Here is an 18,277-nt window from a genome sequence, read left to right on the forward strand (position 1 = left end):
TGTGCAGGAGGCAGCTGATCATGATTCTCTCTCCTCATTGATGTTTCGATCTCTCTCTCCCTCTCTCTTCCTCTCTGAAATCAATAAAAATATATATTTTTAAAATTGTATATAAAAAAAAATAAAGGCAATGTTCCATTTCTATAGGCACCACCAGCCTGACCCGGTCCGATGACCTCGGAGATCGAGCTGACACCCACCAGCCGTGTGCGGAATAAACGAAGGGGGGGGGCGGCGGGACCGGAGCTCCTTATTACCTGGGTGCCTGCCTCCATCCATGGCGTCCTCCCGGTCCCTGGCTCCTTCACACTCCATAGGGCCCGGGCCCTGGTGCTCGAGCAGCAGGGGGGACTGGCACCTGGAGAGCGCACAGAGCTGAGCCACCGTCGCCATGTTCCCAGGCGCCCTGGAGCTCACCCGACCTGCGGGCACCTGGGCACCAGGTGAGCCCACGCTGCAAGAGTGGTCCTCAGCCCACTCGGGAGGCAGCCGTCCGCTCCTCTCTAGCAGGAGGCAGGCAAAGGGTGTCGAAGGCGGGCCCTGCCCAGAGAGCCCCCAATTCCCTCATGTCCACCTGCTCACAAAGACCTTATTATAAGAAAAAGCAGCCCGGCCAGCAGGACTCAGGGGTGAGCGTCGACCTATGAACCAGGAGGTCAGGGTTCGATTCCCGGTCAGGGCGCATGCCTGGGTTGCAGGCTCGATCCCCAGTGTGGGGTGTAGGAGGCAGCCGATTCATGTTTCTCTCTCATCATGGATGTTTCTCTCTCTCTCTCTCCCTCTCCCTCTTCCTTCCTTTCTGAAATCAATAAAAATACATTAAAAAAAGAAAAAGCAGGCAAGCTCGGAATACAGACAAATCAGCACTAGCTGCCTAGATAGAAACCAGGAGCCTCTGGCTGGACAGGCTCAGCAGGGACCGCCTGGCATCTTCACACCCCCTGAGGGCTGCGTATGCTGCGCAGTCCCTGAAACAGGCCCCCCCCCCGGCTCCCGGGCCCTCCTGGGCCCTCCCAGGCCCTCCCCATGCGCACTAGCTCCTTCCAGGCCCTCCCCAGGCCCCCCCAGCCCCTCCCAGCCCCTCCCCATGCGCACTAGCTCCTTCCAGGCCCTCCCCAGGCGCCCCAGCTCCTCCCAGGCCCTCCCCAGGCCCCCCCCAGCCCCTCCCAGGCCCAGCGGAGGGTGGAGATGAGCATACCCATCATAGCCCACTTGCGGTCTCCAGGGCCCACTCCCACCGGGTCCGGGGTCGCTGGAGGATGACTGGTTGCTGGGCGAACTTCTGAAACGGGGACCAGAATCATTAGCCGGGCACCGAGGTCTCTGTGCAGCCAGCACCTGGCCTGGCTTGCGTTCCCAACAAGCCACTGTCACCGGGAAGGAGTACACGTGTCAGGTGGGGCAGGGTCAGTGTGGACACAGAGCGAGACCTCGGGTGCTCACGGCTGGCGCTGCGTCACAGGAGAGACGTGGCCGGAGCACGTAACGTCCCGTGCAGACCGTGTTTCCGTGACACATGGAAACACAGCCATGCGACCCCAGAGGCCGGCGTTATGAACACATCACCATGATGGGTGTGTGAGACTTCACACAAGACATTTTGGTTCTGTGCAGAGAGAAAACCCTCAACTCCACAAAAGTAATTTTAAATGCAACTCACTTGGCTTAAAAGGAGGAAAGCCAGGAAAAGCTCATGATGTGGGCCCCCCCGAACACACAGCCACGGGGAAGATGGGGTTCATCCCTGACGGGGCAGCCTTGTTTCTACTCAGCGCTGCTCGCATGGACCTAGCCCAGTGATGGCGAACCTTTTGAGCTCGGCGTGTCAGCATTTTGAAAAACCCTAACTTAACTCTGGTGCCCTGTCACATATAGAAATTTTTTGATCTTTGCAACCATAGTAAAACCAAGACTTATATTTTTGATATTTATTTTATATATTTAAATGCCATTTAACAAAAATCAACCAAAAAAATGAGTTCATAGGTTCGCCATCACTGACCGAGAGGGTCTGAGCTGACCCGGAGGACCGCAAAGGGAGGGGTGAGCGGGGCCGTGGTGGTGGAATCTGTGATTAGGACCCTCATTTTTTTCCTATTTATTTTCCAACTACAGTTGGCATATGGTATTATATTAGTTTCAGGTGTACAGCCGTGATTGGCCATATGCACTTTACCGGGGGATGCCCTGAGGTTCCCAGGATGCACCTGGCACCGTGCAGTCCCTACAATACTGCGGACTCTGTCCCCTACGCTGCACGTTACGTCCCGTGACTGTCTTACACTCAGTCCCTCGCAAGGACCAGCGTGTCATCTGCTCCATCACAGGGCCAGGGCCAGGGCCAGGGGGCTCCCGCATCCCTGCACCCCAGGCCTGCCTGCCCACCTGTCCGGACAAGCCGACTCAGCACCCCGCAGCCCCATGGGCAGGCCCCCCACAGCTGGCTGCGCCCGACAGGACACCGCGGCCTTCGGAGCTGGCGCCACGGTACCTGGTGCCGTCGGGCAGCTTGCGGTCGAAGGAGGTGCTGCGCGGGATGGCGCCCGGGGCCTGCGGGAGCAGCTGCTGGCACGGCAGCCGGTCGGGCGTGCCGGGGGCGGGCGAGGCTCTGGGCAGGGGCTGCAGGGCCGGGGTGGGCACCCGGTGCCACGTGGTGTTCCTCCGGAAGGGGGTCTTGTACTCGCAGGGGGTGCCCTCGCTGTCCAGCTTGTACTCCACCATGGGGATGCGGCAGAGCTCCGAGCAGCCCCTGCGGGGCGAGAAGAGAGAGAGAGAGAGAGAGAGAGAGAGAGAGAGAGAGAGAGAGAGAGAGAGAGGCTCAGGCATCGGCTTGGCTTCCTCACAGCCCCGTGTGCTCGTCGGGCCCTCAGACCAGGGGCAGGGCCATTGCGTCTGAGAAGCAAGTCGCGGGGGTTCAGGGGACCCCGGGCTGCCGCTGCCTGAACGGGGCGGGTCAGGGAATTTTCCCTGGAACCCACCAAGGTTAAAGGTCGCAGAGTCACATTCTGAATGGAAGGAACGTGAACCTTGCATCTGGGGAAGCAAAGGGCCCCTGCCATCGCTTGTCTGGGTTTCCAGTTGGTTAGGTTTTAGCGTAAGAGGAAGAATAAACAGAGGAGACAGATGGCTGAGTGGTGCGGGCCCTTAATTTGTGCTCAGGCTGGAGTCCTCAGGAAGTGGCTGTAGGTCAGCTGGAGTCCGGGAGGAGGAAGGCGCTGCCAGTGCAGAGTCGGGAGGAGTGGCTGAGAGGAGTGCGTGCGGCTGGAGGGGGCGAGGGTGGGAGATTCCGTTTCCAGCCTCTGCACAGCCATATGCAAATGATTTTTAAATTAAAAAAACTGGCATTCTTCGACCCTAATAAAAATCAGCTATTCTCAAAAGAAGGGCTTTTTATTTAAAATATTTTTTAAAAAAATAATTGTTATTGATTTTTAGAGAGAGAGGAAGGGGGGAGGGAGAGAGAGAAACATCAATGTGAGAGCAGAAAATCAGATAGGCTACCTCTTCCAGGTCCCCTACCGGAGATCGAACCCACAACCTTTTGGTGCACAGAACGAACTTCCAGGTCCCCTACCGGGGATTGAACCCACAACCTTTTGGTGCACAGGACGAAGTCCAACCAACTGAGCCACATGGGCCAGGGCCAAAGAAGGGCTTTATTTTTAAATCTAAATTAATTTCGTTATAATGTGACACTTTTACAGCAACTACTCTTATAAACCGAATATTTCCTTCTTTATTTCTGTGACGGAGACATCATAAAAACACTACTAATTATAATATGTCATCAAACCTGGGCAGCCTTAGTTCTGCTCCGTATGTATGAGAAATTCCTTTAAACAATGGGAAGATGCCTGGCTGGCGTGGCTCAGCGGTTGAGCGTTGAACTATGAACCAGGAGGTCAGGGTTCTGGCTTCCCCCACCGGTTTTCAGTTTTCTTGCCGGGGGACACTTGGAGACAATAGACAAGGCTGCGGGGTGGCTTCCAAGGAAGCTCTCTAACAAATGAATATGTCATCTACTTAGGCTCCCAATTAGCATGCGAGATAGACATCAATAAACACTCAGCTGCAGGGTTAGAAATAAATGTGATTGTTAACTCGGCAGCAGCCTCGAGCCAGCAACTGTCTGAGTCTAATGTGTCTGGGTGTATCCTGCGAGGCAAGCCATCTTGTCAACCGGGGTCACAGCAAACGTGCTGGTTGAAGATGCAACACGACGGGACTGTGAGAGCGACACGCAGCTCCGCTGGCTGGAGCCCTCGGAGGATCTCACATTCACTGCTTCACTCGGACAACCTGCCCGGCCGGCGTGGCTCTGTGGTTGAGCACCGACCTAGGAGCCAGGAGGTCATGGTTCGATTCCCGGTCAGGGCACAGGCCTGGGCTGCGGGCTCGATCCCCAGTGGGAGGCGTGCAGGAGGCAGCCGGTCCCTGATTTTCTCTCATCATGGATGTTTCTCTCTCTCTTGCGTGTACTCAGCGGCCTCCTCCTGCCCCAGGAAGCAGCTCCCACCCTCGCATCCTCGGGCCACAGCTGCTGCCCCTTCTGGCAAGGCCAGCGCCCAGGGGTGTCCGCTCCGCCTCACAGCTGACAGCACCCACACTCGCTGCCAGCCCAGCACGGCACCTGGGCCCCTGAACCTCGGACACCCAGCGCGAGATGCCGGCAAGAAGGCAACAGGCTGCCCCCGAGGCCCCTTCCCGGGCGGTGGCATGTTGTTTCCTGGGAGAACCTCCATTCACCATCACTAACTTGAGCGCTTGCAGGAGAGGCTGTGGGCTCCCCCTCCGAGCCTGACGCCGGAAGGCCCTGCGGGCCCAGCGGGCTGAGCAGTTTCCTCTCCCCTCCCAGCAGGCCGCTCCACACCAACCACCTGCTCTCCATGAAGGAGAGTTTGCGCTCAGGGCTCCAACCAGACCCCCCATGTGTGGCCCAGAAACGGAACAGCCTCTTGGAGTTCTTTTTTACATAGATTTCTATCGATTTCAGAGAGGAAGGGAGAGGGACAGAGAAAAACAACCATGATGGGAGAGAATCATGGATCGGCTGCCTCCTGCACGCCTCACACTGGGGATGGAGCCCGCCACCCGGGCATGTGCCCTGACCGGGAATCGAACCGTGGCCTCCTGGTTCATAGATCGATGCTCAACCACTAAGCCATGCTGGCCAGGCCAGGCTTATTCTTAAAAAAAGAAAAGAAGAAACAAAAGGCATTTGAACAAATTAGCAGGGCCTGGACCGCACGGCCACAGCCTGACCACGTAATTACCCCTTGCGTCTGCTGCACTCTGAGGGGCCCGCTGGTTTCACTTCACTTGGCTGCATCGCAGAGACTCTTGAACGAAACCCAGCCATCAGAGGGCAGGCCTACAACACTCTTCAATGCCACCCGATTCCAACCCGCCACCCACCTCGTCCAGCCCTTGACCGAGTCCCACAGACACCACGCCACTGCCACTCCCACAGATGTCTGAGGTGCTACAGCTCCAATTCTCAGAGAAGGCTCGGAGAGGGCGGACAGGTGACACAGCTCATCAGAGACAGGGTCACCCTCGGACCTGGGGCCTCTGACTCCTGGCTATGTGCCCTTTCCAAAACCCGTGGCCACCTCCTTAGGAAACCACCAAAGAGCCCAGCCAGCATGGCTCAGTCGTTGAGCCCCGGCCTATAACCACGGTTCGATTCCTGGTCAGGGCATATGCGCAGGTTGTGAGCTCGATCCCCGGTAGGGGGCGTGCAGGAGGCAGCCGATCCGTGCTTCTCTCTCATCATTGATGTTTCTCTCTCTCCCTCTCCCTTCCTCTCTGAAATCAATAAAAATATAGTTTTAAAAAAAGAGAGAAAACCACCAAAGAACAGGTAATGTGCCCCACGTGTGCCGTGTTTTTCAGCAGGAGCTAAAAAAAAATAAAATCTTGGAAACAAAGGCGGACAGATCCCTGGAAAGAACTGCCTGCTTCTTCTCTATTATTCACTTTGCAAAAGAATCCTTCCTACCCGTGGGGGTTAAGGCAATGGCTGATATTTTAATGTTCTTTACATCTGTTATGCTAATAGCCTGCTAATAGCTAAATGACTCTTCCCAAGTCATCCAACAAGGTGACAGGGGGAATTGAAGCTCAGTCACTAGACTCTCCAACTCTTTCTTCCTGATGCATAAAAAAATCAAAAGCCTGCGACGGGGAGATACCACACAGGGCGGCTTCCTGGGAAGACTGGGGCGGTGTCGCGCTGGAAGGAGGCACTAAATGAAAGATTAACTCACTTCCCTACAAATGCCCTTGGTTCACAGACATTGAAAGACAGCGAGACTATAGAGCAGCGGTTCTCAACCTGTGGGTCGAGGCCCCTTTGGGGGTCGAACGACCCTTTCACAGGGGTCGCCCAAGACCATCGGAAAACACATGTATAACTACATATTGTTTTTGTGATTCATCACTACGCTTTCATGATGTTCAATTTGTAACAATGACATTGGGGGTCACCACAACATGAGGAACTGTATGAAAGGGTCGCGGCGTTAGGAAGGTTGAGAACCGCTGCTATAGATAGAAAAAGAGACATCAGCTCTGGGCGGTGGCTCAGTTGGTGGGAGTGTAGTCCCATCCAACAGAAGGTTGTGGGTTCGATTCCTGGTCAGGGCACATACCCAGGTTGTGGGTTCGATCCCTGGACGGGGCACGCGCAGGAGGCCACCGATAGATGTATCTTACATCGATGTTTCACTCTCTCTAAAAATCAATCCATCTCCTCTGGGGAGGATAAGAAAAAAGAGAGACAGCAGACCATAAACCCTTTTGAATGAGGACCTGAACCGAAGGTGTCAGATGAAAGCAGCAACCGGCTGCCTGGACCCGAACAGTTCCTCAGCCTCCAGCCCTTCCTTCCTCTCCAAGCACACGGGCCGGCTGGTCTACCCACTGGGCGGTACCCAGCACAGCATCTGACTCAAGGCTCAGCAAGTTCTCCACGAAGCCAGCCATGCCCCTTTCTCCCCGAGAAAGCCCGAGAGCAGGAATAACATTTCATTGCGTGCGATCCTTCAGAGTTAACCAGGAGCCGTCTGATGCCTGAGCTATGATGAAGACATCCCCACCAGGAGAGCACCGCTGGCTGTCCGTCCTCACGGCGTGGGGAGCCTGTCAGGCTGGAGACAGTTCTACGTGCCCAACTAACAGAGAGGCCGAGCTTCGCTGTCACCCCCTGCGTCCTTGTCCCAGGGTCAGTGACAGGACCACATCCCCCACTGCAGAACAGCGTGGACACGGAGACACAGAGCGGGCTTTCTGCCCAAGGGGAGACATGCTGTCAGGCAGTTGGTTGTTGCTACGGTTGGAGAAAAAAAAATTTTTTTTTTTATAAATATATTTTCTTGATTTTTTACAGAGAGGAAGGGAGAGGGATAGAGAGCCAGAAACATCAATGAGAGAGAAACATTGATCAGCTGCCTCCTGCATGCCCCCCACTGGGGACGCGCCCGCAACCAAGGTACATGCCCCTGACCGGAATCGAACCCGGGACCCTTGAGTCCGCAGGCCGACGCTCTATCCACTGAGCCAAACCGGTTCTGGCTGGAGAAAAATTTTTAAGCAGCGAAAATATGAATGGGAAGTCCTGTACTGGAGAACGCTAGGGAGACAAACAGGAGCCCATAAGCGTCAAGATTAGGTCTGTCCTATCTAGTGTGATAAGCCCAGACCCAGCAGTTTCTGGCACAAACTCTTGAAGAGCGTGAACAAGTGAATGAGTGAGTAAATGTGAGGCAAGCTACCTAACATTCCTTCGTAACCCAATGCGTTTACCTCAAGCAGTGAGAGAACATTCTATACATTCCTTTGCAGGGACTCAGAATAGTGAGTGTAGTTCAGTTACTTTGAGAACCTAAGTTCTGTTTTTTGTTTTTTTTTTTCAGGGGCCATACAACACCAAATGTAACTAATCTTTCTTCCCCATACGAATAAATTGGACCTCTAATCTGAAACCTCACTTTAGTCCAGCCCGGCCGGCGTGGCCCAGTGGTTGAACGTCAGCCTATGAACCAGGAGGTCGTGGTTCGATTCCCGGTCAGGGCACATGCCCAGGTTGTGGACTGGATCCCCAGTGTGGGGCGTGCAGGAGGCAGCCGATCCGTGATTCTCTCTCAGCATTGATGTTTCTCTCTCTCCCTTCCTCTCCCTTCCTCTCTGAAGTCAATAAAGATATATTAAAACGTAGCCATGCCCTAGCTGGTTTGGCTCAGTGGATAGAGTGTCAGCCTGCGGAGTGAAGGGTCCCGGGTTCGATTTTGGTCAAGGGCATATGCCTGGTTTGCAGGCTCAATCCCCAGGAGGGGGCATGCAGGAGGCAGCCAATCAATGATTCTCTCTCATCATTGATGTTTCTATCTCTTCCTTCCTCTTTGAATTTAATAAAAATATATTTTAAAAAGTAGTAATAAAAAAAACCCATCACTCTAGTCCAGATTTCCACTCACCATCTGCGTGCGCACGCACATGCGCACACACACACACACTCTCACTACTCATCTAACAGAAGTGAGCTCCCCTTCCTGCTTTGATTCCCACCCTCCCCTGTGCACTTGAGGGAGTTGAATGGCCAGGCCACAGGCAGCAAAATAGCCGACAAGTACAGAAAGCTCCACTCTTACAGAATGATGGGAGAACCACAATTTGGATGCAGGACAACATGAGATAATTTCCACTGTTTTGCATTATATAGAAAAATATGTCATGTCAACAGAGGAGGAGAAATCACACAAAACAGATGCACCCCACCAAGGAACTCCATTTCCATTTTTATTGGACATAGTGGCTAAATCACTCGCCTTGCATAACAACTCATGCGTGATTCTGCTGAGCTGTGACTTCCTTTCTATCCTCCTTTTTGAATGGATTTGCTTTCCTGGAGATGACACTGGCAGAATGTCAGTCCCCTGGGCAGGCCGGGGGCGGGGCCCCACCAGCCGCCCCAAAGCCAAGGTTAATGAAGCGGCTTCCGCAACTCTTCACCTTGGCCCAGACGCTGCCTGCTGGGGGCCTCCTCCCTCTAACCTCGCATCCATGTGGAGAGCGCTATTCCCAAGCCGCTTCCTGCCACTCCTTCCCAACCCGTGTGAATCCACTCAGATCCAATCCCAGCAGGAATTCACTTAATAAGCTCCCCCTAAGGAGACCCGCCCTGCCCTGGGGTTCCCTGGAGCTCAAGCTGAGGGGGGGGCGGGGGGGGCTGAAGGATCATCACCCCGAGACCTAAGAAGGAGCCTGCAAAATGCAGCGTACCTTTTGACTCCACGGTGAATACTTTCCCAGCCAGAGACTTCATCACATCCGCAGCTTCTGAGTCATAACAAACATCTGAGCTCAGGCAGCCGGGATTGGGGGTGGGGTGGGAGGGGGGGGGGGGGGCTGTGAGTGACAGGCCTCGCCCACTGCCGGCAGGAGCAGATGGGCTCCCAGGCGAGTCATCTCTCCCTGGTGCCCTCTGGACAAGCATCAAGCTGACGAAGGGCAGAAACGAACTGACGCGTTTTCACTTCCTCGTCGCCGTGTTTATGGCGAACGAAATCTCTTGCAATCCATTCATGGGGCCATTTTGGTCATCCTTGTGGCTCTTACATTAAATTAAAGACAATTTTAAAAAATCACACACACACACACACACACACACACACGTAAGTGCATGTTTTCCTCGTGCCCCTCCCCGACAAGCACCAAGAGCCAATTTGTAAAGAAAGACGGGCCAGTTTTCATGCCACAAGTGAAAGGTGTAGCTTTAGCTTGAAGCCTATGTTCGCACATGTTGCCGTAGGGCGGATGGAGCTGAGCTATGTTTCCTTTAAAAGATCTGTATTTTGATTTTTCAAATGAGTCCCAGGCTGCCCATTTCCCCTTTAAGGCCCTCCCTACAGTTTCTTTAAAAAAAAAAAAAAAAAAAAATCTAACCACGCAGAGGCTGAACTCCGGCCCGGGTGACATTGAAATGACCTTGCACACGGCTCGCGAGGATGGTTTCTGTTCTGGAAGCTGCCTGACAACAGTGCTTTATCGGGCTCCCAGGCAGCCGCAGGCAGAGCGAGAGTCCCAAACCAACAAACACGTAGATTTAAAAATCTACAAAGTCAAATTCAAGAAGACTGAATCGAAAGAATTTTAAATGGTCCAGGCTGGGCTTAAAACCTTCAAGATGCCGAAATGTGGATGGAGAGGCGGGCCACTCTGGGAGGGCTACTGCTAGGCAAACGGCTAATTCTCGTCCTGGCTACAGTTAAAATACAGAAAGCACTTATTCCAGATTCATCCAGAGGAAAATCTGTCTCTTCAGGGAGAAGCATTACCAGGAAACAAAGGAAAAGCTCTCAATATCCTCAATAGCTTTAATCAGAGACTTTGCATTTGACACAAAGGATTAATTATGCACAGACCAAGGCAGTTAAACAAGTCCTTGGCTTACACAACAATAACAACAACAAAAACAGCCTAAACTTGTAAATGGTAGTTTTTGTTTATTTGTTTTAGTTAACGATATTCAGTACTTCTTAGGAGATTCTACTTTTTTAAATCATAGGTTTTAAATAGCAAACATAATGATAACTTTAACATATTTATTAACTGGATCTCTTGAATGCTTTAAGGAGTCTTACTGCAGGCCAAGGTGAAACATAGGAGAAACATGTTTTGAACCTGAAGGGAGAGCCGGGTAACATTTCTGTCTAATGTTATGGTAGTACTCGACCTCTGGGACAGATAAAAGGACTTGATTTTCCCCATAAAATTTATAGATCTTGAACTCTACCAAAGGAAGAAAGAAATCTTACTGTCTGGAAAAATGTCCTAATAACCGGCTTAAACTTTATTTTAAAAGACTTTCACTTATACACTATCTTGGCTTCCCGGGAATGTGCCCTTGTTCGGAATCGAACCTGGGACTCTTCGGTCTGCAGGTTGACACTCTACCCACTGAGCCAAACTGGCCAGGGCTGAACGCCTGTCCGTATCACCTGCAATGGCCTTTGCACTCCCAGGGCCACTACCTGGTCCCCAGCTCAGCATGTCTCCCACACCTCAAAGCCCCTTCTCTCTCTGACTCGCTCATGCACGCGGGGTTCCCACACATACGTGTATTAAATTTAGTCATTTTCTCTTGCTCATCTGTCCCGTGTCTGAGTATCAGACCAGCCAGAAGAACCTTGAGGGTAGGGGGAAATCTGTTCTTCCCGCACATGGGTCATTACATCTTAAGTAATTACAATGAAAAAGTCATCTCCTCAGTCACACCGGCCACGTTTCAAATGTGCCAGTCACGTGAGGCTGGTGGCTACTGCGGTGGGCGATACAGACAAGGGACGTGGCATCGTGGAAAGTGCTGGGGACAGTGCTAGCTTCTCAGGTGGACGGCAGGGGCTGGAGAAACGGTAAGCAAAGTCCTGGCGCCACAGATAGAAATTTAGCCAGTGGCAGCGGCATCTCGTGATCGCTGAGTGAGAAGCGTTTCTTTAGAGCAGGAGAAATCCAGTGAGAAAGAATCTTAGTGATCTCAACAAGACTCGGGTGGTGGTGAGGCCCGGGGGTGCTCCTGAACCCTCATTTCATTCGCCCTTCACAGCACAGCAGGAGCTGGCGAGGTGATGACCCCATCTTCCAGGCACTGAACGAGGCTCAGAGAGGCTGTGCCTCACACCCAGGGTCACACAGCGCAGGCCCGGATCCCTGAGCCCATTTTCTCTCTCACCACCAGAGCAGGGACTTCTGGGACGGAGCGGGAATGTGACCCGGGCACCACCAGACACGGCAGAAAGCCTACCAGAGCCAGAGGCAGCTTGTCCTTAAGTAGCATTCCTTGCCCGGCCGGTGTGGCTCAGTGGTTGAGTGTCCACCTATGAACCAGGAGGTCAGGGTTCGATTCCCGGTCAGGGCACATGCCCCGATTGTGGGCTCGATCCCCACTGTGGGGTGTGCGGGAGTCAGCCGATCCGTGATTCTCTCTCATCAAGGATGTTTCTATCTCTCTCTCCCTCTCCCTTCCTCTCTGAAATCAATAAAAATATATTAAAACAAACGAGAACGCACAGTCATGCCTCCGTGTGAGGGAAGGGAAGCGCACAAACACGGCATTCACGAAGGCGGAGCAGTGACACAGCCTGCCGTCCAGGGGAGCCAGGGCCGCTCTGCAGCTCGGCGTGCGGCGTGATAGCTCAGCTTTTACGTGGTCACTGTCCCGTTAAATTGCTTAGAAAATGACGCTTTATCGTGTACTTTACACCGAGAGCTGTCAGAGCCCCTTTTAAATCGCTCTGAGGGCTGACAGCCAGGCGACGTGGCGGGGGAGCCCTGCGCCCGTGTTTTCCCAGGACCCCCCGGGGCAGCAGCCCCGCCGGGCTTACCTCCGGGGAGAGCCATCACCGTGCGGCTGGATGATGACCACCTTCACGGTCATGGACGTGCGCAGCAGGTCGATCATCTGCTCGTGGGTCAGCGTGGCCACGGCCACCTTGCAGATCTCCACCAGGCGGCTGCCCTGGCGCAGGCCCGCCTTCCAGGCAAAGCCGAAAGGCTCCACGTCCGCGACGATGCCTTCGAAGTTCACGTGGAAGCCGAGCTGGCCCAGCCCGTTCCTCCTCAGGGTCATTTCCACGGTCTCGCAGCCTCTGGTCACTATCTGAGGGGACAGGGGACGGTCAGAGACGCGGCTGCGGGGTCCCCATGTCAGAGGTGCACACACGGGCCTCGTGCCCGCCCCTCCTCAGCCTCACAGCCTTGCCCTCGAACTGTCCACGTGACAGGGACACACCTCAATCCAAGTTCAGCATCGTTAACCATATGGGCATCAGGCTCAAAATAACAAGAGTTACGCAATGGTTTCATTCTTCTTTTTTGTTTTGGTTAATCCTCACGCAAGGCTATTTTTCCATTGATTTTTAGGGAGAGTGGGAGAGAGAGGGAAAGACAGAGAGAGACATCGAGGTGAGAGAAACACATCGACTGGTTGCCTCCAACCAGGGCCAGGGCCCAAGGAGCCTGCAACCAAGGTACGTGCCCTTGACCGGAATCGAACCCGGGGCCCTTTGGTTTTCAGGCTGACACTCTATCCACTGAGCCACACTGGCCAGGGCAACGGTTCATTCTTTAAAGGCAAATCCACCTTGTCACAGGTGTCCTGCCTTTTCTCAGAAGCCCTGACCTTAGGGCTTGTGACCTTAAGACGGTCTCTGATGATCCCCCCCTTTCTTGTGTCACCTGATTTGGCTCTTAAGCATAGGAATTGCATTGCTCCAGATGGACTATCCTGGTGCAAGAAGGACTCTTTTTAAAATATATTTTTATTGAATCAGAGAGGAAGGGAGAGGGAGAGATAGAAACATCAATGAGGAGAGAGAATCATCGATCATCGACCGGCTGCCTCCTGCACGCCCCCCACTGGGGGTCGAGCCCGCAACCTGGGCATGTGCCCTGACTGGAAATTGAACCAGTGACCTCCTGGCTCATGGGTCACCGCTCAACCACTGAGCCATACCGGCCGGCCGAAACAATGACACGTCTCACCCGTCAAACCCGAAAGCCTGTCAGACAACTTCATTCAACTTTAAAATGGCCCAGAGCACTTCCCAGCTAACGCTGAGCGACTTGCCCCCGGATGGGCAGCAGCAGCGGCAGATGCCAGGGAAGCGGGGGGTGCTGGCCCTGCACCAGCCTGGGGGCACCTGTTCCTGCCCGAGGACCCTCCCCTGTGGACGGATGCCCTCGCTCGCCTGGGCACTGAGGCCTCAGCTCTCATGTGCCCGGCCAGCCAGGCTCCCGGCACCTGCCACCGGGGCGGTGTGGGGTGGCGCTCCTCCAGCGGGCCATCTCTTGGGGGGCACGGGCAACCCCAGGCCGCAGCCCGCGGGCTCTGACACCCCAAGAGGATGCAGCAGCATCACAGAAATGAAACGAAAGAAGCGGTTGCACCCCACTCCGTGCACTACAGCACCAAGGACTGGTCAGGGCCACCCGCAAAGGCCTTCCTGAGAACGGCAGGCCTGCCTTCTTGCCAATAGGAACGCAACTTCTAGTTCAAATCTAACCTGCTCTTGAGGATGGAGGTGAAGGGCAAGCTTTTCCCGGGTCCCCACTCTGCCTGCTGCTGTCTCCTCCTGCCCTGCCACCTGCCACGCCCCACCTGTCACCTCCGACCTTTGTTCAGCCGCTATTTCTTGCTTCTCAACATTCGCAAAGGTGGAAGGATCCTGTTCCCCATTGATCTGGAGTCCCTCACATCCTGACGTGGACTCCATCATTACACGACATAGCCATTCATTCCCTGGGTACCATTCATTCCCTGGGTGCCATTCATTCCCTGGGTGCCATTCATTTCCTGGGCGCCATTCATTCCCTGGGCACCATTCATTCTCTAGGTGCCATAACCACAGTGGACCGTGCCAGTGGAAGCCAATAGGAACCGGGACTGAAGGCCTCCGGACGTAGGGAATGCAAAAGCCGGGAGCACTTACCCCCAGGCGCTGGACCATTTCCCGAATGTCCTCGGGGCAGCCGTCCACCGAGGAGAGGAGGATGCACTCGCCTCTCTCGTAAAACACCTTGATGCTCGTGAGCCCCGACGTCCAGCCGATGACGTCCCGGCAGGAGCAGTTGAAGACCACGTTCTTGGACTCCTTCTCGATCAGCATGATGAACTCGTTGGAGATGCCCAGCAGACACTCGATGTCGGCGGCCTGGCCGAAGTCCCGGGCCACCACGTGCCACATGACGGCCCCCACGCTGAACAGGTGGGCATCCTTCCGCGGCTTGACCTTCTCCTTCTTCTTGGCCCCCAGCGTGATGAAGCTGAACTTGGCCGAGGTGTCCACGGTGGCCGTGGTGACGAAGTTCTCCGCCAGGTCCTTCAGGTACTCCTGCCGCGTCCGGGTGGCCATGGCGCGGAACTTCTCCGATTTGTGGGCCGCGTTCTCCGCGTTGATGACTTTGGCTAAAAGGAAGTCCCGGAACACGGCGGACTTTGGGAATGTGACGCCTTTGGGGATGGGGGGGCCGAACGGGGGCACGTCTTTTGATCTAGAAACGCCAACGCTGAGGAGGAAAGAGAAGCGAGATGAGCGGGGATGCCGAAACCCCTCCCTTCAGGAACCCTTTCAGCTGAGCCAGCTATTTGTAGCTTCCTGTCTTCCTCATTTCTGGATAAGTTTTTTTTAATGTATATATTTTTATTGATGTCCGAGAGGAAAGGAGAGAGAGAGAAACATCAATGATAAGAGAGAATCATGGATCGGCTGCCTGCTGCACACCCCACTGGGGATCGAGCCCCCAACCTGGGCATGTACCCTGACTGGGAATTGAACTATGACCTCCTGGTTGATAGGTTGACGCTTAACCACTGAGCATCCCTGGCCGGGCTGGATACGTTTTTATTTATTTGAGTGGTTTGCACAGCCCTCCTCTGTCACAGAAAGCATAATGCAGTCCACTCTGCTTATAAGATTTATATTTATACCCCAAAAATGCCTCCCGGGTGATTTAATTAAAATAAAAACCTGGGAAAAAATAGGTATTATGTCTGTTTAGGGTTTTTTTGTGTGCTAATGAACCCCCTTATGATAGAAGCAATAAACTAAAGATAGAAAGTAACTGAAAAGACTTGTTTGACCTAAAAAATGGCAGCCAATAAAAATCAAACCAAATACAGCACAGCCCTCGGCTGAAGGTTCCAATCCATTAGGATGGTTCAGATTATTTTTCATAATTACCATTCTGAGGGAGAGATCACGGAAGAATCAGCAATTTACCATGTTTGCACCAACACTGTCTAGTCAAGTAGAAAGTTTATACAGAACAGATACTACACTTCCTTTTCCTTTTTTTTTTTAGCATTAGTGAGTGGATCTGAGCATTAGGCCAGCGGTGTTTCGCTCGGATATGTATAAAAATCGCCGCGGCAGGAAGACCAGCAGGTGGCAGGTATGCTGAGGTAGCACACCGCACAGTAGGACCAGAGAATCGCCGGCTCTGACAAGCTGACTGGGAGCATGGGCATGGGCTGGGGATGTCAACTGGCAACACCTAACGCACAGGTGGGGTTCTCTGCCTTCAGGAGTCCTCACAGGGCCCCCAGGCTCCACCCACACTGTGCCCCGCCTCGGCCCGTCGGCTGTGAACTGGCAGCAACTGTGTTCAGATGATTAAGGGCAGAGCCTTGGAGGGGTGCCAGGCCTCGGACAGTTGTTCTGCATCATTTCTGCTCTTTATCCTTCATAGGTACACATGTGTCCTGAAGTACATATGATTAATCCCACGTTTAAGAGAAGGAAGCAAAGGCTCTGAGAAATAAATAATTCATACCACGCACCTCAACCTCAGGTCAAAGGCCCACTCTTTTCCCAGAACCCCATGGAAGATCAGCTGTTTCTTAGGAAAGAGTTGCCCAGCCCGGCCGGCGTGGCTCAGTGGTTAAGTGTTGCCCTATGAACCATGAGGTCCTGGTTCGATTCCCGGTCAGGGCACATACACGGGGTGTGGGCTCAATCCCCAGTGTGGGGCGTGCAGGAGGCAGTCGATCCATGATTCTCTCTCCTCATTGATGTTTCTCTCTCTCCCCCTTCGTCTCTGAAATCCATAAAAATATATTTAAAAAAAAAAAATAACTGCCCCTTACTTAGGAGGTAAGAAGAAAAGCAGGCCTGGCTGGAAACAGCTGGGGATTCTGGCCCGTGGACGGCTGAGCGAAGCCACCCGGGCCAGGGCAGCTCCAGGTTCCAGCCTGCGGGAGCGCGTGTTCCCAGGAGCCGGCTGACAGGCAGAGTTTTGCCCCTGTGATAATTTCTCCTGCTCAAGCAGCACTGACTCGGCCACACTCCCCCCCGCCCCCCCGCCCCCACCATCCCCCAGGCAGTTACGTTATGGTGCTGGAGGAAGTTTTTAGGAGGGGGAAAAAAAATCAAGGGAATGTATCATGTATGATTCTGATCTGCTAGGCATTTCATTTTCTTCAAAAATGGGAAGGTAATTATTTCTTACAGAAGAAAGCGCCCGCGTGAAGACACTGGGGAATATAATTAGACAACAGGGATAATTATGGGGTTAAAAATAGTAATTGGGAAATAAAACGATCCGGGGGGAGACGCTGTGGAAGTGAGCCGGGGGCGGGAGCCGTCGGGGAGCCGGCTCACCTGTAGCACACATTCTCGGTGCACGGGCTGTGCACCCTGACGATGACGAAGACGTGTTGAAAGTGGGACCGGATGCTCTTTGGAGTGAACGGAAGTGCTCCGGGCTCTTGGAAGACAATGGTCACGATGTCATTTCCTATATGCCTTTTCCTCAGGAGCTGCGGGCGGGACAGAGAACACACAGGCAGTTAGTTACACACGAGGTTTCTGTACAAACAGACTCTCAGTGGCACAATGAGCCCGTCTTTCAGCAAAGGGAAGTCATTGAGAAGCAGGGTCCTCTGGGGTAGCCGGTTCCTGCCCGGGCCACAGGACAGGACCTGGGAGAAGAAATCCCACGCTATGTCCTGCTCCTTCAGCTTGCACACTCTCTCCTTTTACCTTTTATTGATGTCAGAGAAGAAGGAAGAGAGAGAAACATCAATGATGAGACAGAATCATGGATCGGCTGCCTCCTGCACGCCCCACACTGGGGATCGAGCTCACAGTCTGGGCATGTGCCCTGACCGGGAATCGAACCCTGACCTCCTGGTTCACAGGTCGACGCTAACCGCTGAGCCATGCAGGCCGGGCTCCTTTTATCTTTTTACCCTAAAACAATACACGTGAGAGATCAATATGCTTTAAGGAATTCCAAAGCTCGTTAATTCAGAGGAGACAGAATCCTCACTGTGGCCTCGCTCGCCTGCTCCCACAGTAAGGTAAGTTTCTGCAACAAAAGTGCACCACCCTGCTACTGTGGCGCTAATATAGTCAAACTAGCCAACTTCAATTTGGTGTTTTAAGTCTGATTCAGAAACACACAATTCCATCACATGAACAGCTGGAAACCCAATAGTATAGAATCTTAAAAAGCACAGGCGTAGCAGGAGAGGAGGAACCCCAACATTTCAACATGGAACACCTTTACATCCCACCCCAAGCTTCTCCCAGACAGCTCAGGTCTCTGCTTAGCTATCAGCTCCTCTGCAAGGACCAGCCTCCGCAAGCCCAGGCCGGCCTCCCCGCACACACCCGGGCCTGTCTCGGAACACGCTACGAGCTGGCCGACTTCTACATCAGGTGAGGATCCCGTGAGGCCGGGGGGCGTCTCAGGGCCTTCTGATTTCCCAGCTCCT

The 18,277-nt window shown here is 53.6% G+C and overlaps 1 protein-coding gene across 6 annotated transcripts in view; it reads right to left on the reverse strand.

Annotated features, from left to right (window-relative positions):
- Window positions 1-18,277, reverse strand: part of SIPA1L2 (signal induced proliferation associated 1 like 2) — a 102,495-nt gene that overhangs the window by 18,746 nt on the left and 65,472 nt on the right. For all 6 annotated transcript variants that reach the window (XR_009450255.1, XM_059677660.1, XM_059677661.1 and 3 more), the window contains exons 7-12: window positions 17,160-17,317; window positions 14,490-15,066; window positions 12,384-12,658; window positions 2,492-2,749; window positions 1,199-1,282; window positions 258-358 (exon numbers count right to left, since the gene is read on the reverse strand). Coding sequence is in view for 5 of the 6 variants with exons in the window: in XM_059677660.1 (XP_059533643.1) it covers window positions 258-358; window positions 1,199-1,282; window positions 2,492-2,749; window positions 12,384-12,658; window positions 14,490-15,066; window positions 17,160-17,317 (1,453 nt within the window). In the remaining variant the exon portion in view is untranslated. The remainder of the gene's footprint in view (window positions 1-257; window positions 359-1,198; window positions 1,283-2,491; window positions 2,750-12,383; window positions 12,659-14,489; window positions 15,067-17,159; window positions 17,318-18,277) is intronic.

This window comes from Myotis daubentonii, chromosome 20 (genome assembly GCF_963259705.1).
Source record: "Myotis daubentonii chromosome 20, mMyoDau2.1, whole genome shotgun sequence".
Lineage (NCBI taxonomy): Eukaryota > Metazoa > Chordata > Mammalia > Chiroptera > Vespertilionidae > Myotis > Myotis daubentonii.